This window comes from Drosophila miranda, chromosome XL (genome assembly GCF_003369915.1).
Source record: "Drosophila miranda strain MSH22 chromosome XL, D.miranda_PacBio2.1, whole genome shotgun sequence".
NCBI classification, from domain to species: domain Eukaryota; kingdom Metazoa; phylum Arthropoda; class Insecta; order Diptera; family Drosophilidae; genus Drosophila; species Drosophila miranda.
The window spans coordinates 21,891,565-21,903,254 of record NC_046673.1 but is presented as its reverse complement, the minus strand read 5'-3'; the positions used below and the strand labels follow the sequence as shown (position 1 = coordinate 21,903,254).

At 46.8% G+C, this 11,690-nt stretch overlaps 2 protein-coding genes and 1 pseudogene across 2 annotated transcripts; all 3 read right to left on the bottom strand.

Moving 5' to 3' along the window:
- Positions 1-1,180: 1,180 nt before the first annotated feature.
- LOC117191160 (glycine-rich protein DOT1-like) lies at positions 1,181-4,593 on the bottom strand (the record flags this gene model as incomplete). The annotated part of the gene is made up of 2 exons (XM_033396128.1): positions 4,511-4,593; positions 1,181-2,081 (listed from the first exon to the last, which is right to left on the bottom strand). Coding segments are annotated over exons 1-2 (984 nt in total), but the record flags the coding sequence as incomplete, so codon positions are not given.
- A 111-nt stretch (positions 4,594-4,704) lies between these two features.
- Positions 4,705-5,732, bottom strand: LOC117186986. Its single transcript, XM_033388510.1, has 4 exons — positions 5,565-5,732; positions 5,374-5,501; positions 4,999-5,309; positions 4,705-4,937 (listed from the first exon to the last, which is right to left on the bottom strand). The coding sequence occupies exons 2-4, from the start codon at positions 5,375-5,377 to the stop codon at positions 4,866-4,868; spliced, it is 387 nt and encodes a 128-aa protein (XP_033244401.1). The 5' UTR covers positions 5,378-5,501; positions 5,565-5,732; the 3' UTR covers positions 4,705-4,865.
- A 1,780-nt stretch (positions 5,733-7,512) lies between these two features.
- On the bottom strand, positions 7,513-11,506 carry LOC108157703 (annotated as a pseudogene).
- Positions 11,507-11,690: the final 184 nt, after the last annotated feature.

Sequence of the window (11,690 nt, the reverse complement as noted above, 5' to 3'; positions counted from 1 at the left end):
ACCCTACTTATCTGAAATATAGCCTTCCAAAGATTTGCATTTGAATATCTTTGAAATACTGGTTATTTCTAAACGCTTAAGCAGCGGCCGATCGGGGCATGGCATGTCCCCCGATCGGTCACCCTATGCTGGTGTTATCTTCTTGTAGTTTTTGTTATTTGTTTGCTTGTCCGCCGGCGTTGTTAGTGTTGCATATTATTTGGCCATTGAAGAAATAGATGAAGACGACGGCACTGGTAAAGGGTGTCTTATCGACAAGCAATGTTATTATTACCCTCTCGTTGCTATCTTAACGCATTTCACAGAATGGTGTGCACCAGTGCAGAATGTGCTGTAAAGCTTTCATTGAGTAAACGAGAGCGAACACAACACCCTGTATGAATGGAGGAGGGACTCCCATTCAGATGCGTGCGTGTGCTCAAACATCTCATGTGAGTTGCAAGAGCAGCAGAGATACTACTCGTAGTAGCCTACGACGGCAGCTGACGTCACACATCTCTCCATCGCCGTCGCCGTCGCCATCGCCATCGCCATCTCTCGCGGGTTGCGTCGCCTCTAACGGGAGTGGGCAATGTGGGCAATGGGAAACCCATATCCGATCTATGTATAAAAGCTTCGGGAAGCTCGAAGCTGGCATCATTCACTTCCCGGGAACAGCCCGACGCGCACAGGTGTTCCTTTCACACCCCACACACACAAATAGAGAATCTCGGACGGAGTCAACGGTTTAGCTAACATGAAGGTGAGTGGATCACTAGCCGGAATTTGGATAACGAACTAAACGGATATATACTAAACGGAACGGTTACTCTATCTGACGGTTAGGTCTTTATCTGTCTCTTGGCCACGGTCTGTGCCTGCAATGCCACCTTCCTGTCGTTACTAGGCGGCGGCGGAGGAGGAGTCGGCGGTGGCGGTGGAGGAAGTAAGACCACATACAATGTCATTGCCACGCCCAGCTCAGGAGGAGGTCATGGCGGCGGAGGTGGTGGCGGCGGCGGTGGTGGTGGTGGCGGACATGGATATGCTCATAGCCATGGCTATTCCCATGGAGGCGGTGGCGGAGGCGGAGGCTCGGCTCAGATCATCAAGGTCATTCTGCAAGAGGGCCAAGGCTACAGCAATGCTGGCGGCATCGCGGCTAGTGGACACAGCTATGGACATGGCTATGCCAGCGGCCATGGTCACGGCCACAGCCACTGCTTGGAGCGGAACCACCGCTGCTCCAGCCGCCACCCCCATGGGAGGAACCACCATTGCTCCAGCCACTAGCAGCTGCACCAGACTGAACCTGTTGCTGCTGATTGTCCTGGACACGCATCACCTTCAGAGTCCCGCGCTGCACAACGTGGCCGCTCTTGAAGAAGGCGTCCTGGGCCTGATCGGCCTTCATGATGATGGCATTGCCCTTGCTGCCGAAAGCATTGATCAGCTGCCCGTTAATGGCACCCAAATCGGCTGAGCCGCCGCCGCCACTACCGAAGGCGTCCTCTTGCAACACCAGCTGGAGAATCTGTGGCAGGATGGCATTAAGCTGCTGCACATCGTAGGAGGAGGAGCCGCCATAGCCATGGCCAGAAGCGTAGGACTGTCCATAGGAGTGGGACGAGTGACCCTGGCCATAGGAGTAGCCACTGCCGCCGCCGCCGCCGCTTACTGCATGGTAGGCAACTGGAGATGAGACTGGGATCGGAGCCGGGGCTTGCTCGATAACTTTAAAGATCTGTTCCTGTTGACCGCCATAGGAGCCGTGGCTGTGGCCGTGACCATGGCCGCTGGCATAGCCATGTCCATAGCTGTGTCCACTAGCCGCGATGCCGCCAGCATTGCTGTAGCCTTGGCCCTCTTGCAGAATGACCTTGATGATCTGAGCCGAGCCTCCGCCTCCGCCACCGCCTCCATGGGAATAGCCATGGCTATGAGCATATCCATGTCCGCCACCACCACCACCGCCGCCGCCACCACCTCCGCCGCCATGACCTCCTCCTGAGCTGGGCGTGGCAATGACATTGTATGTGGTCTTACTTCCTCCACCGCCACCGCCGACTCCTCCTCCGTTTAGTTCGTTATCCAAATTCCGGCTAGTGATCCACTCACCTTCATGTTAGCTAAACCGTTGACTCCGTCCGAGATTCTCTATTTGTGTGTGTGGGGTGTGGAAGGAACACCTGTGCGCGTCGGGCTGTTCCCGGGAAGTGAATGATGCCAGCTTCGAGCTTCCCGAAGCTTTTATACATAGATCGGATATGGGTTTCCCATTGCCCACATTGCCCACTCCCGTTAGAGGCGACGCAACCCGCGAGAGATGGCGATGGCGACGGCGACGGCGATGGAGAGATGTGTGACGTCAGCTGCCGTCGTAGGCTACTACGAGTAGTATCTCTGCTGCTCTTGCAACTCACATGAGATGTTTGAGCACACGCACGCATCTGAATGGGAGTCCCTCCTCCATTCATACAGGGTGTTGTGTTCGCTCTCGTTTACTCAATGAAAGCTTTACAGCACATTCTGCACTGGTGCACACCATTCTGTGAAATGCGTTAAGATAGCAACGAGAGGGTAATAATAACATTGCTTGTCGATAAGACACCCTTTACCGGTGCCGTCGTCTTCATCTATTTCTTCAATGGCCAAATAATATGCAACACTAACAACGCCGGCGGACAAGCAAACAAATAACAAAAACTACAAGAAGATAACACCAGCATAGGGTGACCGATCGGGGGCTGGCTTCGTGGGTCAAGCAGGGCAAAGGCGGCCCCCCATAGCATATCCCAATATCAAGCTGACGCGACGTCGACGGTGACGACGACGGTGGCGGAGACCGCAACCGCGACTGACCGGCTCTTTGCATACGATTATCGATTTGGGCGCTTCGTTGGCTCTGGTAGGCTAACGACCATCGAGTCGGATCGGATCGGATCTTCATCTGCCTCTTGGGTCGCTCGGATTGCAACAGCTCTTCGTATGCTCAGGCATACATACATTTGTGTCGATTGGCCCAATCTCTAGCGCTCTCTGGGAAACAAACGAATTGGCACCGGACCGGAGTCGAGTCGTCAGCCGGATTATTATATCATGCAACAAAATTTGAAATTTGTTAATTTTGTGTGCATTTTTGTATAAATTATTTAATGCGCGTTGTTGCGCATGTTACCCCGACCCCAGACCCAGACCAGACCAGACCTTGTCATGCCCTCAGACCCAGTAGTCTCTTTGGCTCTTCTCCTCGATTTGCTGATGACCCGTTACCTGGTCGTTGTTCATGGCGGGTTCGGGTTCGGGTTCGGGTTCGGTTTCGGTTTCAGCTTCATCTGAAGACCATCAAAGGCAGCAATAACAGCACACAACTTTTAAAGCGATCGGCATTTTAGCACCTTGTTGTTTCTGCGTCAAAGCTGTTTCGAATGACGGTTACAAAGCATCGCTAGTGTTGGGGCAGGCCAGCCCCAGCCAGGTATCTGAATGGAAATCGGAGTGATTATAATGAGGATGATTTGACGTGGTGTGTGCAAATACTTTGGCTGATCAATGGCCCATGGGCCGGTCAGCGCAGAGGCTTGACTCACCTTATGCAACAGCGTTTGTCATATACATATATTTAAATGTGTCTATTTAAATGTTTTTTGACCAAATTCCTTACGCGATATAATTTCGAATACCCCCGGTATGATGAAGCTGGTATTTGTATCATATAAATGGCGCAAAGACGAATTCCAGTCAAAATATTATCTAGTGTTCATTCTTCAAAAGGTTGAATCTCTACGAACGAAGGCTGTCATTCATAGTGGCCACGACCTGGAGATTCATAGGGTTCAACGCTGCAGCGACACATCACCGTTGACTGGTTCTCTTCCCGCAACTCCCACTTGTGGCCTCTTGTCGATCTCCTATCCACGCGTCACACTGCCGGTTAAGTCGAACTTGCGTGCCAATTTCCGTAAGTTCTGACCGGATGAGCGCACCAGGAGCACCAAAATGCGGATCTCCAAGAGGTAGAAGCAGAAATGAATCCATTCAATGGATTTGCAAGTGGTTGAGAAAACTGCAGCACAGGATGTAAGAAAATAACCAGAAACAGAGTCAAATGGAATCTAAAGCTAGGAGTTAGGACGACTTACCAATGTGTCCGGCGGATGTACATACGTGGTGCTATTGAGCCCTTGAAAATCAATTTCAAAGTGTGCTGACCTATTAAGTGATTGAATTACTTTCGGTGCCATGTATTCTTCTGCTCATTTGAATGGGGCGATGCCTCTACAATCTACGCGTTAAAGCCGCACTGTAATTGAGATGGTAGATGGGTTAAAAGAAGCACACAAACTATACATAATATACATATAGAATAACACGGTGTGACTTATCTGGAAGCCCCCAAGCCAGTGTCAGCCAGTTGACAATGCTTCTGCTGATCTCATCCTGCCGTCAAAAGGTGATCTAGGCGTTTATAGTTCTTATGTAAAAAGAAGGGCATACAAATGTAAACAGCACTTCAATTAAATGCACTAACTTGGCGGTAATCCACTTGGTTGGGGTGCTCTTGTGCTCCCGTTGCTGCTGTACCCAGCTAGGCCATGTTTCCTTTTCCGTCATCTTAAGTCGCATGTAAATATGAAGCCTGTCATGTGCGTTCGTGGGTGTCCGATGCTATTTTACATACATTAATACAAAGAAAGACTTCTACCCCGAAAAAAAACACATTAATTAATTGAACACAGATGTATTTTCAACACGTTAAGTTGACTGCTAGATATACATTTTTGAATGTAAATTGATTCTGCTGGTGACGAGTATCAAACTCGGCTTACAGATCACTATCGGATAGTATGGCGTTCTCAATCTGACGGATCTGAGCCCAAGTTTTTTTAAAATTCCTTGATTACTTTGGCGCTCGCCAAGCAGTAGGGACACTGGCGAAAGTCCATTAGGTAAGCTTCCTGTGGGCACATGGGGTCTTAGAACATAATCAACCAAAGGAAAATATAGGCAAGAACTTACAGATGGATGCTTCTCGCATATTGTGGCAACGCGTCCATGCAAGTAGTGGTGGCAGCGACCACACTCGAGGGCCTTCGCTGGACGCTTGCATATGCATGTCTTAATAATAATGTTCTCCGATTGCAGATCGGATCCGATATCCTCCTCTTTTTTCTCCGCACTGTTGTTGGCGTCCACGTACAAGCATTTCTTGTCGACCTGTTTCTTTTGGTAATTAGGTTTAAGGACTGTTACGCTGCGCGGCGATGCTCCGTTAAGATTCCCGTAGATTGAGTTCAGACGGGCGAAAATTGAATTCTGATCAGTCCCCTCTGATTACGGAATGGTAAGAATTATTAGCCGCACTTATCACACTTCTCACACACACATATTTACCCATTTTGCTTCTGATTTTGTTATGTTTAGTAATTAGATCCAGAGCGACACCAACTAATGATTAATTGAACTAAGTTGATTTGTCGCAATTATAAGCTCCGTTTATCCACAATAAAGAAAAATCGCGGCTAGCACGAAAAAATATGACGCCTTATAATTTTTCCTTTTATATGTCAAGTAACGGTGATTACCAATGTTGTAAAGCGCATCAATATTATACGTGTCAGCTATCAAGTGCGCAATATCGCACTTAAATATCAATTAAAATTTTTTTACAAAATCCAGCTCCACACTGCTTATCAGCCTGTTTACACCATGCAAAACAACAAATACAGTTAATATTAAATTCAGCACAAAACCTGTGAATGAACGGAAAAGAATTCATCGATTTCAAAATGGCAAAAGTTTTATAAATATTAATTACATGTGTTCAAAAACGTTGTTCAACACTGGTATGGCGCGTACCTAAAATTGTTTGCGGAAGGAAAAAATTAACATATTTCAAGACGCTCGCTGATAGTTTTAATCAAAAAGACATTTTCCGAAGCTTCTGGGGGTGCCTCACACGCCTACGAAGACGGCGCGAAGAAATTCCCAAAGCTTCATCAATTAAGTCGAAAAACCTGGAATTTACTGCATGGCGTTCCGGAATATCTCTTAAAACGGCTCTTGGAACTCCGTCTGGACCCTGAGAAGCATGGCAAGCATAGGAAAGACAAGGATGGCCACGGAGAAGGCGACGGGAGTTAAAATTCGCATGGAAACGCTGAAAAAAAGGGAAGGAGAAGCTAAATCCGCCATGCGGGTAGGAGTAAAGATGGCGGCAAAAACGGCTCCGCAGCTTTTGGGTTCTAAACTGCTGTGCAAGAAACCAAACTTGTCGACGAACGTGTCGACAAACATGTCCACGAACACGACAACAAGCATGACATCAAACATTTCTACGACGAAAGAGAGAGAGAAGACTGACGCGGTTTGTGTGGCTTCCGTGAGTACGAAAAACGGAAGTAACCGCAAAATCATCGTTAACAAGTATTATGAGGGGCATAAAGGCCCATACATTGTTTGTATCGACAAAATGAGTGCGAATAATGCCAGAATTGCTATAAACCAGTTTGATCTATCCGATCTACTGCTGAAACAGGGCATTAGCGATATCGAGGAGGTTGCTAGAATGGGCTATGGCAGGTGCAAGATTGTGTGCGGGTCGGCGGAGTGTGCAAACGGGCTAGTGGAAAACAGTGTTTTCGCTGCTCAAGGGTACTCAACCCGAATCTTTAGGCACTTCGTCCAAAAAGCAGGGTTAATTTTTGGGATCCCCGGGCACTACTCGGAGGAACAGCTAGCGGAGCTTGTAACCTCGGATATCCCAATTGAGGAGATAGTTCGGATTACGCGAAGGGATAGAGCATCGGGGGAACGTGTACCTACTGGCAGGGTGAAACTCTGGTTCAGAGGAGAGCAGTTACCAACCAAAATCAATTTTCTATATTCTAAAGTAGAAGTGAAACCTTTTGTTCAGCTTATTCAATGTTTCAGGTGTTTTAGGTTTGGCCATCTGGCGCAACATTGCAAGAGTGTAGCGAAATGTTTCAAATGCGGACAAGATCACAGCAAAGATATTATCTGCTCAGGGCTGGTCTGTGCTAACTGCAAGGGGGAACATGCTGCCACCCACCCGCAGTGTGAGGCCAGGAAAAAAGCGTACGCCATTCAAAAGTGTATGACACTGGAAAACCTAACTAGAGCTGAGGTCAAGGCTAGATATCCGATCCTTTTTGATAGAACTTCCCCCAACCTAAGGGATCAAGGGGAATTTCCTAGACCCAGTTGGCAATCTAACCGCTCCCCTGAATTCTTAAATAACAGCTTAGAGTCCGCCAGGGAAATTCATTCTGTCACCTCTTTCGCGGAAGTGACCAAATCCAATAGGGTTGCCGCCCGGAACGCAGAGGCGGCCAAGGCAGCAGCCAACATGGCAGAGTGGAAGAACTCAATAAACTCAGACTACGTCCAAATGAGCGAGAAATTTGTGAGATCTTCATCCGTGGCATCTTCTCTGGCCCAGGATAAGCTAAACGCACTAGGAGCCAAACTCACAGCGTTCCTGATTGATCCAAACAACATCATTAAAAGGGATTCTTTAGCGAATAAATTTATTAAGGAAATTAGAGAATTTGTCAATGCTTCTTCCAAGTTTAAAAATTTTCAAAATATGTATGTTTGTATATAGTGACGGGACAACTCCATGGTTCCCATGGCCAACTGCCATCACCAGAAATCGTCTTCTTAAAAAGTTTACAAAATTTTGAGATGGGAGATTGATATTCTCGATAGTACCATGATAGTCGAAAAACCATCGATACTATCGATGGTGAACAGTCTGCAGGATTCCAATAACTTTGAGATATCTGGCGGACATTGCTACACAAATAATAAGATGCAGTACAGAAACCGCTTAATATGTATATTGGTAAGTTTTTTTGTGAACAAATCGGTAAAGCAATTAAAATTTTTGCTTAATGGCGGACTAGAAAGTCGGTGCTGGAGCTCGCTGAGGTTTGCCTGGATATATCGCTTGTGATACGTTTGCTTATGCGCTTCAACGACTCGGCTGTGATCCATGTATCCCTTACGGAGCAGACCCCAGGCCATGACACTGTTGTGTTGGTCGTCACTGTGAGCAGTGTCCATCGGTATTGTATGTTCCCACTGAAGACGGCTGGAGTAGATGTTGGCGCTGCTGCTGGGCCAGACGATCTACAGTCACAATCTATATTCTATGACGTGACTGAAAAGATCGACGATCCAAGTGCCTACTTTCTTACGGACGGACTCGGAATGCCCACTGTCGCTGCTTCGTTTATGTCGGAGCACGCTCAAGTAGCCCACTTTGCGGTGGCCTACCAGAACAAGGTTTTGTTCCACGTTATAAACTGTGTCGATGACTCCAATGTGACGCACGAGGTCAAGGAACCGGATATGAAGCCTCCCTTTCTGTACAACCTTGCGGGTGCTCTGAGGTGAGTGCCGCAGCTTCTGGTTGGCTTAGCCCTCGAAGAGCTTTGCCCGATTGAGGCGCTGAATGGAAGCGTCACTATAATGTGAACACGATTATAAATCATTCAATGTTAAGGATTCAGGGTCTTTTTGCTTACAAGCCTGCTGGGATATTCGAGGAAATGGGTGTCACGGCCAGCCAAAAATGAGTGTAATACGATCTCATATAGTTCTCAGTCTTTGTAAGGAAATGTTGTTCCGTCTCATCGTATTGCTGCTCCAAAATCTATAGTCAATGAGTAAATCTCGACAGACGGAAATGCTGCAAAGGAGATACAATATTAAGTGTAATTAGATGCAGATTAAATGGGGGATATATTTGTATTTATATTGTACCGTATCAAAGCCATTTGTTTGAACGTCTCAGCTACAATGGATATTCTGTATTCGCTGCCAAACAATGCCCCAGTTGGCAGCAGGAAACGCGTGGACCTGGCATAATATGGAAAAAGAAAATAGAGAATACAACAATAATAATATGAATAAAGCTATAGCGATTGGCTCTACCGTTTGGCGGCGGTGCATCCGGATCGATCACACAAAGAATATTCAGCAGCAGTAGCGCGTTCTTCAGTTTCTGAACGGTGTCCATTGGCAGGATGGCGCCAGTGTAGTCATCATCTATGCTTCTGGCAGATCGATGGGCGACTCTCGCTGATACGGTTTCTTATCCATTTCCATTTTGACATTCTCTGGGAGGCTCTTTTCCAACTGAGTGATAATCCTTATTAGCTCAGCGAATGCCGTCGACATTGTGAGATTGTCTCGAAAGAATGGGGCCATCAGCGAGGCCACATTTGTGGCTTGCTCCCCAATGAGCAGAATATGCTCCCACAGTTCGCATGGACGTAGCAGGGAAAAAGATTGCCGCCTAATGAGGCATGCCGCATCCATGGCACCCAATATGGAAAAACCAAACCAATGGGCTCCGATTACTTGATGTGGCTCGCAGCAGGAGTAGACACGATCCCATAGCCTAGTGGCGATTTCCATCACTGACGACAAGCTCTTTGAACTCGTTCTGGATCTCATCCTTGACAGCCTGGTACACCCGCTCCTTGAGCACTGTCATCGACAGCTGCCTAACACCAAACTGCAGGTTGACGCGTCGGAACATCCTTTGGGGGGAATCCACAATAGATGAATCTACATTTCCGGCAAAGATATACTCACATATAAGGCCTTGGTAATCACAGTCCGATCGAATCGACCCGGATGGAAAATGTACGAGCAGTAGGCCTCGCGTGGATCGATGCCCTGCTGCATGGTGAGACAATAACTATCTGGTGGTGGTTCTAGGACAGAAGACCCCTTTGAATGGCCTGATTACAACCATAATAGATCGTGGAGACATTAAAATCACCTTCAACATTGCTCCAGAGCGCACAGATGTGTATGAGGGTGACATTAAAGTCGATCAGATCCATGTCTGGCTTCACCACTGTGTGCTTCATAATCAATTCTATGTCTCTGGAACCAACATCTGTCATATTCTTGTCGAGTTGCACGCAAAAAAACTTAGCCCCATCGTTGTGTGAGAGTTGTTTGTGCTGCAGAAATAAACCAAATATGCATTAGCAGCTCCAAAGATAGAAATTCTAGAATTCGAACACTTACGTCCTTGTGCTGTTGGTGCTCCTTGACCTCCATCAGAGCAGTTAATGGTGGATACTGCCTGCATAGTATCCACTGACCAGAGTCGCAGCTCATTGCTCCTGTAAACAACCAGAAGATAGGCCGTGCCATCGATTTCACTGAATGACATGTAATTGGCCGCATCCACAGAGTCCGCTCGTCTAATAAAATAGCAGAAAAAGACAACATTAAATCGGTATGGCTTGACCCAGAAGCTGCGGCACTCACCTCAGAGCCCCCGCAAGGTTGTACAGAAAGCGAGGCATCAGATGCGGTTCCTCGACCTCGTGCGTCACAATGGAGTCATCGACACAGTTCATACCGTGGATCAAAACCTTGTTCTGGTAGGCCACAGCAAAGTGGGCTATTTGGGCGTGCTCCGACATTAACGAAGCAGCGACAGTGGGCATTCCAAGTCCGTCCGTAAGAAAGTAGGTACTTGGATCTTCGATCTTTTCAGTCACGTTATAGAACATCGATTGTGACTGAAGATCGTCTGGCCCAGCAGCAGCGCCCACAGCTACTCCAACCGTCTTCAGTGGGAACATATACCAATGGTCACTGCTCACAGTGACAAACAGCCCAACAGTGTCATGGTTTGGGGCTGCTCCGTAAGGGATACATTGAGCACAGCCGAGTCGTTGATTCGCAAACGCAAGTGGTTCCTCACAAGCGATCTATCCAGGCTAAGCTCAGCGAGCTCTAGTACCGACTTTCTAGTCCGCCTTTAAGCAAAAATTGTAATTGCTTTACCGATTTGTTCACAATAAAACTTACCAATATACATATTAAGCGGTTTCTGTACTGCACCTTATTATTTGTGTAGCAGATATCTCAAAGTTATTGGAATCCTGCAGACTGTTCAGTCATGACAGACAGAAATTAATTTAAATAATGGTCTCCCTCAAATCAACCCTGAAACCCTAACTGTAATCGATAGCTGATCGATAATTAATATGCTATTTTTTTTAATTGCAGCCCTGTCACCGTCTTGTGAAATAGATTGATCTGGAAGTGTAGTGAAATACGACGATAAGCCAAATTAAGGGACTCTTTAAAGCTGTATGACATTAGACTTTGTTAAATTTGCTGCAATTGCGATGCAACTTGAATGCAAATAATTCGGCAGTATATTTACGGTATATTTTGAAATTTGTCAAGTAGCTCGGTATATTTCTGAGGGTCAATAAATCTGATATCGATACGCAACAACAACACCGACTCTCATTCCATTTCAAAGTTATTTATTTTAGTTTGTTGCAACAATTATGTCGATTTTAGTTCGATGTCTGGCGATTTCTACAGTTTGGCTTGGCTACTCCAGGCGGTTGGTGGGGGTCTGGCCTACTTCAGTAGCTGGCATTCTAGTGGAGTTCTATTTCTGATAGTGTCTGCTTTGTGGCATACCATTTCCCACGTTCACCCCACCCCCTCCCATGTACAGAAGTCTTGTTCTTCCAAGTTTAAAAATTTTCAAAATATGTATGTTTGTATATAGTGACGGGACAACTCCATGGTTCCCATGGCCAACTGCCATCACCAGAAATCGTCTTCTTAAAAAGTTTACAAAATTTTGAGATGGGAGATTGATATTCTCGATAGTACTATGATAGTCGAAAAAC

What these genes read in the sequence shown, in the direction of transcription:
- LOC117186986 (XM_033388510.1), bottom strand. An exon ending in TATGCGAGAAGCATCCATCT is followed by an intron (nt 4,938 to 4,998) that starts GTAAGTTCTTGC and finishes ATGTGCCCACAG; the next exon opens with GAAGCTTACCTAATGGACTT.